The sequence below is a fragment of the Tupaia chinensis genome, unplaced genomic scaffold (genome assembly GCF_000334495.1).
Source record: "Tupaia chinensis unplaced genomic scaffold, TupChi_1.0 Scaffold000691_1, whole genome shotgun sequence".
Classification (NCBI taxonomy): Eukaryota; Metazoa; Chordata; class Mammalia; order Scandentia; family Tupaiidae; genus Tupaia; species Tupaia belangeri.
In genome coordinates this window covers 683,583-705,637 of record NW_006160214.1, presented here as the reverse complement: position 1 = coordinate 705,637, position 22,055 = coordinate 683,583, and the positions used below count along the sequence as shown (strand labels likewise).

General features: G+C 37.6%; 1 protein-coding gene across 5 annotated transcripts in view; it reads right to left on the bottom strand.

Moving 5' to 3' along the window:
- The window catches only part of TOGARAM1 (TOG array regulator of axonemal microtubules 1), an 87,067-nt gene that overhangs the window by 17,011 nt on the left and 48,001 nt on the right, over positions 1-22,055 (bottom strand). For 4 of the 5 annotated variants that reach the window (XM_027776646.1, XM_027776648.1, XM_027776649.1 and 1 more), the window contains 8 exons: positions 20,286-20,461; positions 18,978-19,131; positions 14,338-14,491; positions 7,065-7,170; positions 4,337-4,572; positions 3,772-3,930; positions 1,945-2,071; positions 717-835 (listed from right to left, as the gene is read on the bottom strand). In XM_027776646.1, coding sequence (XP_027632447.1) covers positions 717-835; positions 1,945-2,071; positions 3,772-3,930; positions 4,337-4,572; positions 7,065-7,170; positions 14,338-14,491; positions 18,978-19,131; positions 20,286-20,461 — 1,231 coding nt within the window. The remainder of the gene's footprint in view (positions 1-716; positions 836-1,944; positions 2,072-3,771; positions 3,931-4,336; positions 4,573-7,064; positions 7,171-14,337; positions 14,492-18,977; positions 19,132-20,285; positions 20,462-22,055) is intronic. The other variant, XM_027776647.1, reaches the window with a different exon arrangement.

The following is a 22,055-nucleotide window of genomic DNA, read 5'->3' as shown; positions in this document are numbered from 1 at the left end:
AAATACACAATTCCCTTATTAAGTCTAATTACCCTATGCTTTTTTTTTTTTTTTGCTATAGAGTGTGTGTGCTCACCAAGGAGAGAGAAAGAAAGAGAAAGCATTCCCCAGGGAAAATGGCCATGCTAAAATTCCTTCTTCTCCATTCTCCTCTCAGGATTTTAGGCATGAACACACACCAGATTTGTCTTTCCAGCCACTGGGTCCAGGACTAGAACTGAGCAGTTGACCATATAATATCCAGCTGCTTTAACTACCACACCACCGGCTGGCCCGACACTTTCTAGGTCCTTACCAAACTTTTTTTTTTTTTTTTTTTTTAATTTGCTATCGGGCATATGTGCTCTCCAAGGAGAGAGAGGAAGAGAGAAATAGAGATAACAAGAAAAAAGTGAGAATGCCCTCTCCGACTTGCCACACCTGGAGAGGGAGGAACAGCCACACTGCAATCCCTTCTCCCTCTGAGATTATCTGGCATGCAAATACATGTGCTTGGCATGTCCCTTAAGCTGCTAGGTCCAGGACTCAAACCACGCAGTGAACCATGTATGATTCAGCTCCCATCATTACCATGCTACCACCTGGCCCCCTTACCAAACTTTTAAAACCCCATAAATTTTGACAAATACTCCTGGGATAGTTCATGAAAACAACCAAACAGACTACTATCGCTAGGGAGTAATTTCTCTAATAGTGTAATTACCGATTAATCTTACCTTTCAGCTGAATTCAAAGTATCTCTGGAGAGAGATGATGATCTTGTACTTCCAACAGTGCTAGTATGAGATCGTCTTCCTTTTGCTGAAGGAGTATCCAGTGGTACCTCTCCCAAACCCTATATGTAAATAAAAACAAATGGATATAATGAAAGTCTTAAAACTACTAGTGAAATAACTTACACAATGTATTTTCCAAAGCTGCTATTAGTGATTTTTTAAGTAAACTAAAAGCATTTTAATAATGTGCTTTACTGATGCTATAAAGGGTTTCAGATACATAAACTATCTTATAATTAGTAGCATCTTATAATTTCTTAATAGTCACACACTTTATAGGTATAGGAATAGGTATAGGTGTACCTATTCTTTTATAGTTAATAGGAAATTATATATTGGCCTATTAAAAAACATTGTTTAAATTTTTTTAATATATTTTAGAGCTTAAAATCTATACAGAAAATGTGAACACATTCCATAAGCATTGGGAGTATAAGAATAAATAATATATACACATATATTGGGTCATCAGAAAAATCATGACACGTTTTTGCATAGAAAAACAGAAAACTATGTCATAATTTTTCTGACAACCCAATATGTATAATGTGTGTGTGTGTGTGTGTGTGTGTATATATATATTTATTAAAATTATATAGTAACTTATTGTCAGAGTTGAGATTCAAATCTAAATCCTATAATTCCAATAAGCAAAACTACATTCTATCAAATACCAAGTTTCTGTTTAAGAAACATTCATTTCAAGGCTTGATAATATGTATGGCTGTTTAGTACTGTACTTGCTAAATGCTATTTTTGTTATTCACATTACTAACAAATAAGTAATTAAACAAGTACAGGTAGAATATTTCCTGTCTGAAATGCTTGGGAGTAGAAATATTTTAGATTCTGGAATACTACAAATACGTAATAATAAATCTTAGGTATGGAACCCAAGTTTAAACACAAGATTAACACATTCCATCATATATTTGATATGCATATACTAAATGTAATTTTACAGAATATTTTTGTACTGCAGAGTTCTGACTGCAACCCATCACATAAAGTCAATTCTGGAATTTTCCATTCGTGGCAAGTCAGTGCTCAAAAAGTTTTGAATTTTGAGGCATTTTGGATTTTTTGGTTAGTTATATCTAACCTTTACTTTCACAGGAAATAAATTTTGCTTTTTAAGTTGTTTACAAAACAAAGTTTTCCAACATACCTTTTGCCGTAAATTTTTAACAGATTCCTTAATATATGGCAAATCTTTAGATGGGACATATTTCTCAAGCATTTTTTCAAAGTTAGGATGACACATCATGAGAAAAAGCATCTTTCGACCATAATACCTATGGGTATTTGAGAAATATATAAAAAATTACACATGTTAACAAGCTCACTTTCTGTCCTTACATGTAATTTTTCAATAGAAAAAATATCAACATCAAGAGTATCATCCCATGGGACCAGCAGTTAGCGTAATGGCTCTGTCGCTGGACTCCCACGTAGTCGACTGCGGTTTGAGTCCCGGACCCGGTGACTTAACTCAACGCCGGGCACATGTGCGTGCGTGCCCAAGATCCTGAGAGGAGAAAGGAGGAGAAGGGAATGCGGCGTGGCCACCCCCCATGGGGGTGAATTCTTGCTTTCTGTCTCTCTCTGTCCTTCTGGTGAGTGCACGCACCCTATAGCAAAAACCTCCCCAAAAAAAGAAAAGGAAAAAAAAAAAAAAAAGATTACCATCCCTACTTTAAGTAAGCAATTAAAATGCAGATACACTAACTGTACTAGAGAGTATAGGATTCTCCTGTTCCCGCTTTTACATCACGATAGCTGTCAAGTCTCTCAGCCATGTGTCAGAGAGCCAGTCTCTCTGTCTCTTTCTATCTTTCTGGTTATTGCAAAAACCTGTCCAAAGAAAAAAGAATAAAATGGTTCCTGCTTAAATCCCTAACATTTGTGAATATGAGGAGATATCTCTTCTAGGGTTATATTATGTTCTATTATACAGCTGACCTTAAGAAAGCAAGATGATCTGGTGAACCTAATCTAATTGAGTCCTTAAAAGCAGAGAACTTTCTGTAGCTAGTGGCAAAAGAGTTGAAAATTGTCGGAAACAAAATGAAGTCATTTGCATAAACTTGGGTGGAACCCTGGCTAAACAGAGTTGGGGCAGGGCATGTATGAGACAGTTTTCACTCAAGTATGGTCCATAACAAGAACTATCATGAGGACTCTGCCAGAACTACAACTTTGTGCAAAGACTGCAACCTTGGGGACCAGCAGTTAGTGTAATGGCTATGTCGCTGAACTCCCATGTAGTCGACCATGGTTCAAGTCCTGGACCCGGTGGCTTAAACTCACGCCAGGCACGTGTGCATGTGTGCCCAAGATCCCGAGAGGAGAATGGAGGAGAAGGGATTGCGACGTGGTCATACCCTGAGGGGGGTGATTTCTCGCTTTCTATCTCTCTGTCTTTCTGGCAAGCCCATGCAACCTATAGCAAAGACCTCTCAAAAAGAAAAAAGAAAAGAAAAGAAAAAAAAAAGACCTGCAACCTTACGGGTTTAGATTGCTTAGAAAATGTATTTTTCCCTAAATGCGTTACCTTACATTTGCTCACAGTGAAGTTCTACTGTCACTTTTCTGCCCTCTTATGCAAGCTTGTACTGTCTTCATGAACTTCATCCCTGCTACTTGGCATCTCACTACACAGAAGTTGTCATCTGTAAATTTGTAGCATTCACTGTACTCCTTCAAGATCATTTACATATTGGTTAAAAAAGATCATTCCCCACCACCAATTCCTGGGAATCCTACTTGTTACCTCTGGATATTCTAATGTTTTTATGAATACTTTTATTAAAACTCCAGATTTTCAATTGAACCTTTTTTTGTTTTACTTTTGTTTTTAATTTGTTATGTAGTGTGCGCACTTACCAGAGAAAGATAGAGAGAAAAAAAGAAAAAGTTTATTTTTTTACCTTTGTTTTCTACTTTTAAGTCCTTATACTAACAAATTTAGTAAATATCATTAACAGGTGTTCACCTTGTTTCTTGTGAGCTGTCTTGTGCAAACTTAGCAGCAGCTGGTAATATACGTTCTGCCATATCCTTTGTTCCAGATAAAATACGTTCTGGTTCCATAAATTCCACTACATCTGTTAAATGCTGGGCTGTACATCTTCTTACTGCAATGTGTAAGTGGCTACAAGAAAACATTATAAGAATTAAAACAAAGTTAATGTATGAACTATCTTCCAAAAGTCTATGTTAAAGATAAATGATTATAAAGTTCCTCAAGAATTATTCTGGGAGGCTAATTATGACAAATTATTTGCATTAGTTATCCCCCCTCTAAACATTAAAGACAAAACAGAACAAAACTCATAATCACTGACATTTATTTAGCTCCAGGTCTGTGAATGTAAATAACATTAGAATAATATTATTCTTTTTATACTTAGTATGTAATATGGTATTTATCATGCAGGAATTATTTAATACCTTTTTATTGAAATAATACCATAATTTGCTTGTTCTTTTTCTAAACCCTAGGTTGTAAACAATTCCATTCTTATTTAAGAACACTTGAAAATTATTGTGAAGATTACCTTTGTCCGCCATTTATAAGAGAAATGACTGCACGCGAAGGAGTTACGTTATTAACCATAGCACTCAATGCTCTATCAACATCTTCTCTTATAAATGTATTTGATTCTCCAGCCTTGTGCAACAAAACTTTTACTGCTGTATCAAGTTCTTGATCCATGCTCTTTTTCAGATAAGTGAAAAGATCACTTAAACAGACCACAGCAGCACGGGACACTCCAGAGCGCAAATTTTTCACCTAAAAATATTTTGAAAGTGAACATTTTGGTGATATTCGTCAAGAAAATCAGTAATAATGATATCAAGGGACCAGCAGATGGTGTAATTGCTATGTTGCTGGACTCCCATGTGGTAGACTATGGTTCAAGTCCCAGAACCGGTGGCTTAAACTCATGCCAGGCACGTGTGTATGCGTGCCCAAGATCCTGAGAGGAAAATGGAGAAGGGATTGCAGCATGGCCACCCCTCCCCGGGGAGGGGGGGGTGATTTCTCACTTTCTGTCTCTCTGTCTCTCTCTGTCTTTCTAGAGAGCACACATGCCCTATAGCAAAAACCTCTCCAAAAAAAAAAAAAAATCAATATGAATTTTACTATTAAAGCAACATATTTTATTTTATTTATTTTTAGGTTTCTGCCATGGAGCACAGAGTCTCATCAGAAAGGAGAGAGACAGAGAGTACAGAGAGAGGGAAACTGAAAAACCCCCCCCGCCTCTCCCAGGGAAGTAGCTATACCACAACCCTTCTCCTTCATTCTCCTCTCAGGATTTTGGGCAAGCACACACATGTGCCCAGTGTGAGTTTCAAGTCACCTGGTCCAGGACACTATGGTAAGCCATGTAGGAATCCAGCCACTTAACTACCACGCCACCTGCTGGCCCAGCATATTTTAATAAATATTATCTTATGTCATTAAATCCAACATCTAATAAATTTTTGAAATATTGAAAATTAAGACATGTGCTACTTTAACTACATATAAGCCTACTCATATATAATACAGAGTTCCTGCAAAAATTAGAAAGATTGAATAAAACTAGCATATTTACTCTTCAAACAATTTGAAACTCATCTGTAAAGTAAGTTTACCTCTTGAACTACTGCACAATTTGTTTCATGCAACTTTGTGTTCAATATCTCAGAATGAAAAGCAGCTAAGCATCTAATAAAATTTAGTCCTTCAATTTTCTTCTCCCTATGGGAAAAAGAAATGAAAAAATCATTTATTAAATGAGGCTCAACTCAAACAGATGTTTTTGTTTTTGTGTATGAAATACTGCCAGTAAGAAGACTTTATTTATTTTCTCATTTGGAATCTCAAATTATAAAAAAAGTAAAAATGTCTTACAACCTAAAATCACTACAAACTAAGTTCATTCTTCATAAAAAAAAAAGGAACTTCTCTCCCCTGATATGATTGCCAGTCATTCTACACAACAGAAGGAGAGAAAGGAATAACATACAGAAGAGAGAAAGAGTAAAACAAAAGTAGAAAGGAAAAAATAAGTACTTGTTACCTTGGTAAGAATCTGTTTCAAGAACAGAAAGCTACCATTAGTTGTTTCCATGACATCTATTTCTTTTTCATTATTCAGCCTAATAAGCCAATTAAAGGATAGGTATATACTAACAACAAAACGGGCATTCAGGTGAAATTTAAAGATAAAATTTCAAACTAGATGGTTTCAATTTTTAGGTTCAAATTGCACTGTTAAAACAAAATAAATCAAAACAAAACCTGGCACCACATGAAGGTCGCTAAATGGACCAACTACAGTGGCATAACCTTTGCGATGCTGAGGTCACGTGAGAAAGTCATGGGTTCACATTCCAAGGTCTCCGAGTACCCACTGGATGCACACACACATGCCTGAGGCTGCTGGGGATGGACTGCAGTGTGAAAACCCTGTTGGAAGTACCTGTCTCCCTCTCATAGATGAAAAAAATACACTTTTTAAAAAAAAAAAGTAAATATTCAAAGCAGCTTAATAAAGCCAGCTATGGAATGGATAGAGATCTTAGAATGGATGAAATAGGAAAATCCAACTATGTGTTGTTATAAGAAACACTTTATAGATTAATATAGACACCGATTGTAAGTAAAAGAATAATAAAAAGATACACCATGCCAACATTAATCATAAGAAAGAGCTAGAGTATTACTAGTGATAAAAAAAGGGCACTTTGTGATTAACCTCTCCAAAAAAAAAAAAAAAATCAATATGAATTTTACTATTAAAGCAACATATTTTATTTTATTTATTTTTAGGTTTCTGCCATGGAGCACAGAGTCTCATCAGAAAGGAGAGAGACAGAGAGTACAGAGAGAGGGAAACTGAGAAATCACCCCCGCCTCTCCCAGGGAAGTAGCTATACCACAACCCTTCTCCTTCATTCTCCTCTCAGGATTTTGGGCAAGCACACACATGTGCCCAGTGTGAGTTTCAAGTCACCTGGTCCAGGACACTATGGTAAGCCATGTAGGAATCCAGCCACTTAACTACCACGCCACCTGCTGGCCCAGCATATTTTAATAAATATTATCTTATGTCATTAAATCCAACATCTAATAAATTTTTGAAATATTGAAAATTAAGACATGTGCTACTTTAACTACATATAAGCCTACTCATATATAATACAGAGTTCCTGCAAAAATTAGAAAGATTGAATAAAACTAGCATATTTACTCTTCAAACAATTTGAAACTCATCTGTAAAGTAAGTTTACCTCTTGAACTACTGCACAATTTGTTTCATGCAACTTTGTGTTCAATATCTCAGAATGAAAAGCAGCTAAGCATCTAATAAAATTTAGTCCTTCAATTTTCTTCTCCCTATGGGAAAAAGAAATGAAAAAATCATTTATTAAATGAGGCTCAACTCAAACAGATGTTTTTGTTTTTGTGTATGAAATACTGCCAGTAAGAAGACTTTATTTATTTTCTCATTTGGAATCTCAAATTATAAAAAAAGTAAAAATGTCTTACAACCTAAAATCACTACAAACTAAGTTCATTCTTCATAAAAAAAAAAGGAACTTCTCTCCCCTGATATGATTGCCAGTCATTCTACACAACAGAAGGAGAGAAAGGAATAACATACAGAAGAGAGAAAGAGTAAAACAAAAGTAGAAAGGAAAAAATAAGTACTTGTTACCTTGGTAAGAATCTGTTTCAAGAACAGAAAGCTACCATTAGTTGTTTCCATGACATCTATTTCTTTTTCATTATTCAGCCTAATAAGCCAATTAAAGGATAGGTATATACTAACAACAAAACGGGCATTCAGGTGAAATTTAAAGATAAAATTTCAAACTAGATGGTTTCAATTTTTAGGTTCAAATTGCACTGTTAAAACAAAATAAATCAAAACAAAACCTGGCACCACATGAAGGTCGCTAAATGGACCAACTACAGTGGCATAACCTTTGCGATGCTGAGGTCACGTGAGAAAGTCATGGGTTCACATTCCAAGGTCTCCGAGTACCCACTGGATGCACACACACATGCCTGAGGCTGCTGGGGATGGACTGCAGTGTGAAAACCCTGTTGGAAGTACCTGTCTCCCTCTCATAGATGAAAAAAATACACTTTTTAAAAAAAAAAAGTAAATATTCAAAGCAGCTTAATAAAGCCAGCTATGGAATGGATAGAGATCTTAGAATGGATGAAATAGGAAAATCCAACTATGTGTTGTTATAAGAAACACTTTATAGATTAATATAGACACCGATTGTAAGTAAAAGAATAATAAAAAGATACACCATGCCAACATTAATCATAAGAAAGAGCTAGAGTATTACTAGTGATAAAAAAAGGGCACTTTGTGATTAAAAAAAAGTATATTCATTTTTTTTTAATTGCCAGAAAGCACATACACTCACCAGAGAGAAGAAAGCACCCCAAATGGGAAGTGCTCACACTACAATCAACTCTCCATTTTTCCACCCTTTTGGGATTCAAACCATGGCCAGCCATGTGCAATCTGGTTCCCTTAATCACTAGGCTAAAGAGCCAGCCAGAATGAAGGAACAGTCTATTCACTGAGAAGACATATCAATCTGAAATGTATATACGACTTTGAAATACAGTTTTCTGTGCTGCTCACACAGATTCTGCATTTGGGTTCTACATTCCCAATTAAATCAACCTGGAGGGACCAGCAGTTAGCGTAATGGCTATGTCACTGGACTCCCATGTAGTCGACCACGGTTCGCGTCCTGGACCCAGTGGCTTATAATTCACGCCGGGCGCGTGTGCGTGCGTGCCTGAGATCCCGAGAGGAGAATGGAGGAGAAGGGATTGTGGCGTGGCCATCCCCCCTGGGGGGTGATTTCTTACTTTCTGTCTCTCTGTCTCTCTCTGGCTGGCAAGCGCATGCACCCTATAGCAAAAAAAAAACAAAAAACAAAAAACAAATCCCCCCCCCCAAAAAAAATCAACCTTGGATCAAAATTGTTACATTGTTTCTAATATGTACTGTATAGTTAGACTTTAGATGGATACTTCCTGTATTGACTTTTTTCCTTGTCATTGGACTTTTTCTGTCATTATTCCCTGAAATATATAGTATAACAAATACATAGCATTTACGTTGTAGTAGGTAGCATAAGTAATCTAGACTTGATTGAAAGTACACAGGAAGATAAGAGTAGGTTTCATGTAAAAATTATGCCATTTTTATATAAAAAATTTGAGCATCCACAAATGTTGGCATCTTTCAGGGGTCTTGAGACCAATTCCCTGTGGATACTGAGGGACGAACTGCACATGAAGAAAAAAGTGACAGATATTTACTTTATTTTTTAAAAAAGAATTTTCCTTCCTTCCTTCCTTTCCTTCTGACCAGAGAGGAACAGAGTGCAAGAGAGAGAGAAGGAAAAGTGCGAAAGTAAGCCACCAAGTCTGGGACTTGAACCACTGTTAGCCATGTGGGAGTCCAGTGCCCTGGAAGATTTAACACTATTGACCTAAGTGATCTACTTTACATTTATGGAATACTACAACTCAACAAACATGAATTGCAAATTCTTTTGACGTTCATGTGAAACATGCATCTGAAAAAATAATCAAACTCTTGCCTTCATGAATCTTATCATTTAATTTTTAAAATGTAGAAAATATGAGAGATAAGGGATATTAAGAAAAATAAAACAGCTCAAGTGGTTATGCGAGATCATTATTTTAGTTAGTTAGGGTCATATACAAGACGGCTTTTCTGAGGTTGTAACATTTGACAAGGGTGAGTGAAATGAAAAGGAAGTCATTTGGTAAGTGTTAAAGATCTTGAGCCATAAGTGAGCTTGATGTTCAAGAAACAGAGTGGATAAGCAAGGCAGGGCATAGTGGGAGACAAGGCTACAGAAACAGGCAACAGACAGATAATAAATGACTGCCTTACAAGGACTGATCAATAATAAAGGATCTCGTAAGCTAGTTCTTCATTATTGGTCTCTTGGAAATAAAAGAATTAAAATTGTTGATAAAGGGACCAGCAGGTGGTATAGTGGTTAAGGTGCTGGACTCCCACATGGCCAACTGCAGTTTAAGCCTGGGATTGGCTGCTTGAAGAAACTATACCAGGCACATGTGTGTGCATGCTCCAAATCCCAGAAGAATGGAGAAGGATTTATAGAGTGGTCATCCCTGCTGGAGGGTGATTTCTCACTTTCTCTCTCACTCTTTCTCTGACTCTCTCCAGAAAATGCACATCTCCTATGGTAAATACCTTTATAACATTTTTTGATAAAGAGTTAAAAATATTTTTTTCTAATGTTCTAGGATTCCACTGGAGTATTTCACATGGTCTGATTTATGTTTTAACAGCTGGCTGTGGTATAAATTGTTGCAATAATAGAAGCATGGGGATCAGTGATGAAGTTATTATAGCCAATGAGAAAGCATTACAGTTTAGATTAGAGCAAAAGTCCCCAATCCCGAGGGTAACAGACTACTATCAGTCTTCGACTTGTTAGAAATCAAACCACACAGCAGGAAGTGAGTGGTGGACAAGTAGGTGTAGCCATTTCCCACTGCTCAGATTACTGCCTGAGCTCCACCTCCTGTCAGATCAGCAGTGGCAGTAGATTCTAATAGGAATGCAAGCCCTCCAGTGAACTGTACATGTAAGGGATCTATATTGCAGGCTGTTTACGAGAATCTAATACCTGATGAGCTGAGATGGAGCTGAGGTGGTGGTGGTAGTGCTGGGGAGCAGCTGCAAATACTGCATTATGGTGTGTTGCATAATTAGTTCATTATATATTACAACGTAACAATAAAAGAGTGCACAATAATTGTAATGACCTTGAATCAATGGTTTCAGTATCAGTGTAAGGCTGGCCTTAAAGAGATGAGACGTATTCTCGCCTCTTCAAAGTTCTGCAACATTCTGTGTACAGTCAACTCCTTCCCAATGTGTGGTGCAAGTCACTGTTAAAACCATCTAAGCCTAGAGTTTTGTTTGTGGGACAATTTTAAACTAAATTAAACTTCCTTCATAGATATTGGGTTATACATGTTATCTATTTCTGAGTGAATTCTTGTAGTTTGTACCCTTCAAGGAATTTGTCCATTTAACCTAAGTTGTTGAATTTATGAGCATAAAGCTGCTTATCACATTCTTCAATTACTTGTTTAACAGCAATATGATCACTAGTGATGTTCGTTCATTCCTGATATTGGTAATTCATTGTTTTTCCTTAATCGATACGACTAAAAGATTATCATTTTGTTTGATCTTCTCCAATAATTATTTTTGCTTTTATGTATTTCTCTATTTTTTCCTTTTGCCATAAGTTGTGTATGCAGCCAGAAAGACCTAAAGGCTGTGAGAGGGAAAGTGAGAAATCATCCCTCAGGGAGGGCCAGGCTGAAATCACTTTTCCTTAATCCTCCTCCTGGGATTTTGGGCATGCACGCACACACGCCTCCAATGTCATTTTCAAGCTAACAGGTCTGGGACTCAAACCATGGTCAGTCATGTGGGAGTCTGGTGCCTTAAACATCATGCCACCTGCTGGCCCATTTGTCTCTTTTATATTTCATTAACTTCCATACTGATCTTTATTATTTTATGTCTTTGCTTACTTTGGGCTTCATTTGTCCTTGTTTCTAGTTTCTTAAAGTGAAATCTGGGACCAGCAGATGGTGTAATGGTTAGTCACTAGACTCCTACATAGTTGACCATGGTTCAAGTCCCAGATCCGGCCGCTTAAAATTCACTCCAGGTACATGTGCGTACATGCTCAAGATCCCCAGAGGAGAATGGAGAAGAAGGGATTACAATGTGGTCATCCCTCCAAGGGATGATTTCTCACTTTTTGTCTCCCTCTGTCTTTCCAGTGAGCATATGCACCCTACAGCAAAAATCTCTCTCTCTTAGAAACTTTTTTTTTTAATAAAATTAAATCTAAGGTCACTGAAATGGAATATTTGTTCTTTTCTAATATAGGTGTCATAGTGTTACAAATTTCTTCTATTATTATTATCATTTTATACATTCAATCACTGTAGATTATTGTAGCTTGTAAAATTAATTTACCCAACATGAACACACTTCCCACCAGTCAAATTGAAGATATTAATACACGTTATCAACAGACAGTCCTCTATTTCTGTGTCCCTCAAATGTCTTGCCTATTTTTCTTCCTGATTCCTTTCCTCTCACTCTCTTCTACCACCCTCTTCCCTCACTGTCTCTAGTATCCATAATTGTTCTCCATGCTTTTATATCTGCTAATCTTTCAGTTTCTGCCATAGAGAGTGGACAGTTGGTATATATAAAGTGGAGATATACAATATCTCTCTTTCATAGGCTGGCTTGCAGTAAATCTTCCACATTTGTCCACTTTCTATCAAATGCCAGGGTCTTGTTTTTTTATGGCTGAGTAGTAGTCCATAGTGTATATGTGCCATACTTTTTCAATCCATTCACCTGTTCATGGACATGTGGGTTGGTTCCATGTCTTAGGAATTGTGAATAATGCCACAATAAGTATAGATATGCAAGGACTTTTCCAACTGAGTGTCTTTCTGTCCTTTGAGTAGATACCCAGGAGAGGATCTGCTGGATCATATTGTTGTTCTGTCTGTAGGTCTTTAAGGAACTTTCATATTGTTCTTCACAGTTGCTGTCCTAATTTACATAATGTTATAAATTTCTAATTTAGCTGTATCGCATACATTTTGAGATATCTTTTTTTTATTAAATTCAAAATAATTTCCTTTGATTTCTTCTTAGGTTCATGGATTAATTATTATTGTATTAATTAGTTTTCAAATATTCTAGGATTTTCCTAATACTCATTACTAATGTCTGACTTAATCCCAGAAACTCTGTATAATCTGATTGCTTTTTTTAAAAATTATTATTTATTTAATTTTATTTATTCATTCATTTATTTTAATTTGACCAGAGAGAGACACAGAGAGAGAGAGAGAAAGGGATAAAGGAAGCCGCCAGGTCCGGGACTTAACCGTGGTTGGCCATGTGGGAGTGTCCAGCACCTTAACCACCATGCCACCTGCTGGTCCCAATCTGATTGCTTTTAAGCTACTTGTTTTATGCCTCAAAGTATGGTCTTTCTTGGTAAATATTTTTTTGGTGGACTGGAAAAAAATGTGAATTCTACTGCTTTAGGTGGAATCCTCTATATATGTGAATTAGTTCCAGTTGTCCAACTCTTCTATATTTTTACTCATTTTCAGTCTACTTGTCCTATCAAGTAATGAGATGTGAAAGTCAAAGTTTCAACTATAATTATGGATTTGTTTATTTTCTCTTGGAGTTCTGTCAGTTTTTACTTAATGTATTTTTTTAAATTATTTTATTTATGATTTTTTCACATGAGTTTTGCCAAAGGAAGAGAGACAGAGAGAGGGAGAGGGAGAAAGCAAGCCACCAAGTTCGGGACTTGAACCGTGGTCAGCCATGTGGGAATTCCAGCACCTTAACCACCATGCCACCTGCTGGGCCCATGCTTAATGTATTTTAAAGCTTTTTGATAAGGTAAATAAATGTTAAGGATTGCTTTGCTCTTGATTAATTAACCCTTTATCATTATAAAATGATCCTTTTTATTCTGGATGAGGTAGCCTTCATCTGTAGATATAAGACTTGAGTTTTTAAACATTTCACATGTCTGTCTTTATTTAATTGCCAGAGGGCATGTACAGAGAGAAGGAAAGAGAAAGCAACCCCCAATGGAGCAGGGTCTCACAACAATCCTTCTCTTCCATTTCTCCATCCTCTTAGGACTTGGAACATATATATACACACATAACTAGCATGCTTTTCATACTACTGGGGCCAGGATTTTAGCTGTGGTCAGCCATGTGGAATCTATCTCCCTTCACCACCACACTATGGGGCTAGCTTGCAAGTTTAATAATAAAAAAAATTTAGGGACCAGTACTTGGTGGATGGGCTATATTACTGGACTCACAAGTAGTCGACCACAGTTCAAGTCCCGGATCCAGTGGCTTAAACTCACACTGGGCATGTGTGCATATGTGCCCAAGATCCTGAGAGGAGAATGGAGGAGAAGGGATTGCAGCGTGGCCATCCCCCCTGGGGGGTGATCTCTCGCTTTCTGTCTCTCTGTCTCTGTCTTTCTGGCGAGCACACACACCCTATAGTGAAAACCTCTCCAAAAAAGAAAAAGTTATAAAAACTGTTAGTACTCAGCTTAAATTTCGTTTTTGTTTGTTTCTGCTGTAGGGTGCATGGGTGCATGTGCTCACTGGAGCGAGACAGAAACAGAGAGAAAAAGGGAAAGTGAGAAATTACTCTTCTAGAAGGGATAGCCACACTGTAATTCTTTCTCCTCCATTCTCATGATTTTGAGCATGTACGCAAATATGACTGGAGTGATCTTCCAATTGCTAGGTCCGGGACTTGAACCTTGGAGCTGGCTATATGGGATCCAGCTGCCTTAACCTTCTCACCGCCTGCTGGCCTTCTGACTCAGCTTAGTGTTAAGTTAAAGATGATGAACTTACCAATCCTCATCAGCTAAAAGCCTCAAGGCTTCTGTCAGTGCTATTTCTGGTTTGGAAAATGGCCTTAGTTCTGATGAATCCATTATTTCTGGACTATGAGTGACAGAATGCATCCTTTCTTTATACTGTGCAATGGTTCCAGAAGATGCCTCACCTAAAATAAAACATATTAATAAAGCATGAACGACCCTTGACATAATGTACAATGATATCCTGACTACAGATGTTATGAACATTTCTTAAAAAGTTAGTACTATTAATTCAGTCTTTGAGCAAATTGTCATATCCAGAAACCAAAGCTACTTAGAACTTTACTTTTTATATACAAAATTATTAATAAATTATACTTGATCTAAATATAAAAGTGGTTTCTCAGTCATGAGTCATAATAAAGTTTAACTTTATTTTAGGAACTAAAAGTAAAAATAGCAGTATGATCCCATTTTGTAAAAACATGTGGCTACAGACCTATTTTTTACAATAGTATGCAACTGACAATTATAAATAAAGCTTGATAGGATCTGTATATAGAACTCTAGTTGATTTTCTCAATTAGTATAGAATTAATGGTCTAGTGCCAACTAGTGGTGTGGTTGGCACTAGTGGTTTAGAGTAGTGCCCTGAGAGCACTGAACAGTGCAAGGCACATGCAATGGAGCTGTTAGAAAACAAAGGAACAGGGCCAGTCCTCTGGCCCACTGACTAAGGAACCCAGATACCATATGGCCAATTACAGTTTGAAACCTAGCCCTGGTGGCTTGAAAACCCCACAAAGCATGGAGGCTCTGTATGTGTCTGTCCCAAAGCCTGACAGAAAGGAGAAATGGAAAGGTACTGCAGCATGACCATGGTTCACTAAGGGGTGCATTCCCACTTTTCCCTCCCCTTCTCTTTTCAGCAAGAACACACATCCTCTGACAAGTTTAAAAGAAAAAAAGAAAAAAGATCAAATAGTGGGCTTTTACAAATGGGCAAAAGTTTACTGGTTATTTCTCCAGATTAAGAGATTTTTTAAAAATTTTAGTAATTATTTATTATTATTATTATTATTATTTAAAATTTGACCAGAAAGAGAAAGAGAGAAAACAAGCTACCAAGTCCAGGACCCAAGCCTGGTCAGCCATACTGGAGTTCAGCACCTCAACCACTATGCCACCTGGTCCCAAGAGATATTTTTAAAAAGAAAAAACAGGGGTACCAGAAGATGGCATAATGGTTCCATCACTGGACTCCCACATAGCCGACAGTCTGAGTCCTGGACCCAGAGGCTTGAAACTGACACCAGGTGTGTGCATGCCCCAAATCCTGCAAGGAGAATGGAGGAGAAGGGACTGTTGGCCGTCCCCCCCAGGGAGGGGGTGATTTCTCACTTTCTGTTGTCTCTCTCTGTCTCTCTCCATCTCTCTGGCAAGTGCATGCACCCTATAGCAAAAATCTCTCTTGGGACCAGCAGTTAGCGTAATGGCTATGCCGCTGGATTCCCATGTAGTCAACCGTGGTTTGAGTCCCAGACCCAGAGGCTTAAACTCACGCTGGGCACATGTGCATGAGTGCCCAAGATCCTGAGAGGAAAATGGAGGAGAAGGGATTGTGGCATGGCCATCCCCCCTGAGCGGTGATTTCTCACTTTCTGTCTCTCTGTCTCTCTCTGTCTTTCTGGAGAGCACACGTGCCCTATAGCAAAAACCTCTCCAATAAATAAATAAATAAATAAATAATCTCTCTTAAAAAAGAAAAAAAATTAGGTGCTAGAAAATAACTATCATAAAGGATTATTAACAATGTTATTTGTGAGAAAATGCTATATGAAATTATAAGTAGAAGAAATTTCACTTGATGTTGCACACTTATTACATATTCAGCTGCTTCTGTTGATCATGTAAAATCTAAGGACAATGAAGCATTAATGATATTTAACTAATACTTATTAAACTTTGTCCCAGACCTAGTGATTAGTGCTATACAAACTTAACTGCATTTTATTATCCCAACAAATCTGAGGTAGACACTTTCACTATCTTTGTTTTGCACTGAGAAGATAATTGAGTTTTATAGAAGCTAAAAATGGTTTCAGGTCCCAGTGCTAATGAGTGGCAGAGGTAGAACTTTATGTCTCCTTTTGTCTATGATTTTATGTAAAGATAGTGAGAGCATATATCACACATGTGAAGGTTCCTGGTTCAAGACTTCCCTGAGTAAAATGGGCACACACGTCAATGATCTGAGGCTCACTGCAGGCAGGGGCTGGGTTACAGCATCAAAATCGTATTGTGACTGCTGTCTGCCTTCCTCTCATCATAAAAATAAATAAACTTAACAAACAAAAACACCAAATTTTTAATTTTGGCGTTACACAGATATCAAATACTATCACATATTTTTTACTTTGTTTCATGTAAAAAAGTAAAACAAAGACAAAATAAATATTCTGAAAAAGGAGGTATACAGAATACTGATCTTAAGAACGCTGCTAAGCTAAGTTTTTCATTTTGGTTAAGACTGGGTTTTGTTGTTGTTGTTGTTGTTGTTAGTTTGCTATAAGGTATATGTGCTTGCCAGAGAGCGACAAAGACAGAGAGAGAGAAAGAAAGAGAGAAAGTGAAAAATCACTTCCAAATGAAGACAGCCATGCCACAATCCCTTCTCCTCCATTCTTCTCTCAGGACTTTGGGCATACAAGCACATTCTCCTGGTGTGATTTTTCAAGGCACCAGAGTCAGGACTAGAACTGTGGAGACTGACGTGTAAGATGCAACCACCTTAACCTCCATGCCATTTGCAGGCTCACAAATTGTTATTTTTATAAAGTCCAATAAAGCATCAGGGTGGGCCAACCCTGTAGCCTAGTGGTTAAGTAAGCTGAATCCCACATGACTGATGACTGTGATTCAAATTTTGGCCCTGGTGGCTTGCAAAACACACTGGGGGACAGCAGTTTCTCTCTCTCTCTGTCTGTCTCTCTCTCTCCAGTGAGTGCATGTGCCCTACGGAAAAAGATCTTAAAACAAAACAAAACTAGAAAAAGACTTGAAGGAAATACTATTCTAATACTTCTTAGAAACCTCATCTATAAAGCCTACAATATAGGTAAAAAAAAAAATCACAAGATTAATTGATGTGCTTAGCAAGAATGAATGTCCCCCAACTTAAATCTTATCAGCATTTATACTATTTGTTATTACTTGTACTTCTACCCTTTCTCTTAACACTGGTTTTGTTAGATAAGATATTTCAGGAGTTTCTCTCTCCCTGGACTTAATAGCATTAACAAACAGTGAAATGATTTAAGAATGCCATTAGCTCACGCCAGGCGCATGTGCGTGCGTGCCCAAGATCCCAAGAGGAGAACGGAGAAGGGGTTGCAGTGTGGCCTTCCCCCCCTGGGTGGGGGATTTCTTGCTTTCTGTCTCTCTGTCTGTCTCTGTCTGTCTGGCGAGCGCACGCGCCCTATAGCAAAAACCTCTCCAAAAAAGAAAAGAATGCCATTAGAATTAAATTTCACAAATGCCTACATTTAACAAGTTCTTGGGCCATATTTAGCCAGTAATTTTACAGGACAAAACTTCTCATCAGGCATATGCTCTTTTGTTTTTTGGGGAGTGGGTGGGGAGGAGAGGTTTCTGCTATAGAGTGCATGCACTGACCATAAAGACAGAGACAGACAGAGAAACAGAAAGTGAGCAATCACCCCTCCAGGGGTGATGGCTATTCCGCAATCTCTTCTCCATTCTCCTCTTGAGATCTTGGGAACGCAAGCACACATGCCTGGCATGAGTTTAAGCCACCAGGTCTGGGACTCAAATCACGATGGACTACATTGGAGTCCAGCAACATAGCCATTATGCCAACTGCTGGTCCCTATATTGACTGCTTTAAATAAGACCCTCCTTTCAATGAAAAGTTGAAAGAAATGTTTTCTAAAGGGGAAACTCATTTTTGACATCTCTACCTGATCTCAAAAAAACATGTAAATCTTGAAGGGATAAAAATAATCTTTTTTTATGAGAAAGAATATTTATTATAATAGAAGCTACTGGATCTTGAAAATTTGTTACAGGTCAACATATACTTTTTCTTTTTCACCATGTGCTCTTTTTTTAAAAGAATTATTTTATTTAACTTTATTTATTTATTTTAATTTCACCAGAGAGGGGGGAGAGAGAGAGAGAAAGTGAGAAAGCAAGTCACCAGTTCCAGAACTCGAACTGCAACCAGCCATGTGGGAGTCCAGCACCCTCAAGCACCACGCCACCTGCCAGCCCCAATGCTCTTCTTTTTTAATCTCCCAGAGGGTATGTGTGCTACTAGGAGTGAAACAGAGAGACAGGAAAAGTGAAGTACCCCTCTGCCCCATGGAGGAATGTATGGTCACACCATGATTCCTTCTCCTCCATTTCTCTCTCCATTTCAGAATTTGGGGCAAGCACACACACCCATCATGTTTTTCCAGTTGCCAGGTCCAGGACTCACATTCTACAGTTAGCTGTGTAGGTTCCAATCGCCCTAACCTGCTCACCATTGGCTGACTCAGTATATTATACTCTTAGTCATTTATTATGCTCAGGCAACACTATTATATCAGCCTTAGAATATTACTAAAGAAAACAAAAAGAACCTAAGTTAAATGAAATTCTACTTACTTTCAGATATCATTTTCTCAGTTCCTGTATGTTTCATTCGTTCCCAGGGATTCTGATCCTTCTTTTCACAATCTTTAATGTCAAAAAGTTCTTTTTCTTCTTTTCTCTTTTGTCTCATCTTGTCATAAGTAGATTTTGAAATAGATACTTTAGTCTGCATCGAAAAGTAAAAACATCTAAAACTATTTAAGGAGTTTGACATTCCAAATATCTTTATCTCAGATAACTGTGTATATATATATATATATATGTGTGTATATATATATGTGTAGGTGGTGTGGTGGTTAAAGATACTAGATTCCCACATGGCCGATCATATATCGAGTCCCAGACCTTGAGGCTTGCTTTCTAACTTTCCGTTTTTCTCTCTGTCTTTGTCTGGTCAAATTAAAAAATAATATTATAATAACAACTAATAATAATACTAACAAATGGAATTGGATAATTATTTAAAATTTAAAAAATATGTATTTATTTATTTATTCTAATTTGACCAGAGAGGGACAGAGTGAGAGAGAGAAAGGGGACTTTAAAAAGCAAGTCACCAGGTCCGGGACTCAAACCACAATCAACCATGTGGGAGCCTAGCACCCTCAACTACCACACCATCTGCCAGCCCCTACAAGCTGAGAATCTTAGTCCTCATTCTAAGAATCCAAAAATCTCGTAACATTATACAGTGCTAATATTCAGTTAACTTTGTACCTGAAGACACTGATCGTCACTATTTAAGTGTATCCTGGAAAACTGCTGGAATGGTATATACACGTACAAACATATGTTTATATATAAAGTACATGTATAGTGTGAAGTACACTAGATACTTCACCATCCAAATAAGAACACATTTACTTAGTAGGAAATAAAAATAATCAATTATTTAAATGATTAAAGATAAGAATTTTGGGACCAGCAGTTGGCGTAATGGCTATGTCGCTGGACTCTCATGTATTCGACTGTGGTTCAAGTCCCGGACCTGGTGGCTTAAACTCACACTGGGCGCATGTGCGTGCATGCCCAAGATCCCAAGAGGAGAATGGAGGCGAAGGGATTGCAACGTGGCCATCCCCTCTGGGGGGGTGATTTCTCGCTTCCTATTTCTCTGTCTCACTCTGTCTTTCTGGCAAGCGCACGTTCCCTATAGCGAAAACCTCTCTCTTCCCAGAAAAGACATGCTACTTCCTGATAAGAATTTCAATTACATGAATAACATTTTTAAAATTTTAATAAAAATACTTTCACCTCCCACATAGGATGTATACCTACTGTACATTTAAATTTATCTGAATAATCAGTAAATAACCTTACTTCTTTTTCATTCTCAACATCAAGATATGATGGAATACTTTGCTGGACTGCTCTTCCATAAATCCCTGATGGTGGTTCAATATTTTGTTTAATTGAAAATGTATCTCCATTTTCCACAGATGATATCATTGATTGGTTGCAGGTTGCTGGCACTAAATTTGGACTTCCAAATACACCTGAAATTAACCAAACATAGAACAGTCTTTCAATATTTACATGACGGCACTTGATAACAAAGTTTAACACGCTAGTCTTTGAGAAAGAAACTGTATAGCTAGTAATAAAGGCATGCTAAACAATTATAAAACATTAAAATAAATACCAATAATTTATGAAGTGCCAGACGATGGCTCATGCTAATATCTAGTGTGAACTACAATTAGTAAGTGCTGAGGTCACAAGAAGGAAGGGTTCAGGACCAACCAGTGGCAAGGTAACTGAGGTGACTGGATCACACATGTCTGACCAGGGAGTGCAAATCCAGATCCAGGAGCCTGAAAAAATGTCATGCATGTGCAAGTGTGCCCAAAATTCCAAAAGGAGAAAATGGAAGAGAAAGGGCTGTGGAGTAATCATCCCCCATTAGGTGTGCTTTTTCTCTCCTTCTCCCTGTCTCTCTCCAGGAAGTACATGCACCATGTAGCAAACTAAATTAATTAATTAATTAATTAATTAATTAATTAAAAAAAAGAAAAGAACAGTTCATGTGAGCTAGGTATTTGAGCTGGTTTCATGGTACAAGGATCTGAATACATGATGCATTTGGATAGACAAGTTAAGAAGAAAAGGACAAAATCCTATGATATGGGAATGTTAATACACAGAGCTGAACAAGTATAGATCATGTTTGTAGAATGAATAAAGTGGCCACCAGGCAAAAAAAGAAGGAACTGAGGAGTATCTTAAATTAACCCAATGAGACTATCAAAAAACAATTTAAGGGGCCAGTAGATGGCATAGTGGTTAGGATGCTGGACTCCCACATGGCCAGTTGTGGTTCGAGTCTTGGACCTGGTGGCTTGTAACTCACACTAGGAACTTTTACATATGTGCCCAAAGTTCCCAAAGGAGAATGGAGTTTTAAAAAGGGACTGTGTCATGGCCATGCCCACGGGGGGCAGGGGTAGGGGTGATTTCTCACTTTTTCTCTCTCTGTCTCTACAGTGAACACATGCACTCTGTGGCAAAAATTCTCTCATTAAAAAAAAAAAAAAAAAAAAATGGAACCAGCAGTTAGTGTAAGGGCTATGTACAACTGGACTCCCATGTAGTCGACCATGGTTTGCGTCCCGCATCTGGTGGCTTAAACTCACGCTGGGTGCGTGTGCATGCGTGTCCAAGATTCTGAGAGGAGAATGGAGAAGAAGGGATTGCAGCATGGTCATCTGCCCTGGGGTGGGTGATTTCTCCCTTTTTGTCTCTCTGTCTCTTTCTGTCTGGCGAGCATACGCGCCCTATAGCAAAAACCTCTTTAAAAAAAAAAAAAAGCTAATTAGAAAAAATTTTCAAGAATTGTATTCTATTTCAATATATTGAATAAAACAAAGATATACACCTACACCCTTGCTTATCACCACTAGATATACATAATGCTTAGTTTTTCTAATTAAAAAAACCTAATCTTTAAGGATATTTGCAATTATGTTATTTAAAAATCCCCTTGTGTCCTTAAACTATACAAGTTTTTCTTTTCTTTTTTTTTGTGAGAGGTTTTTGCCATAGGGTGTGTGCGCTTGCCAGAAAGACAGAGAGAGAGAGAGACAGAGACAG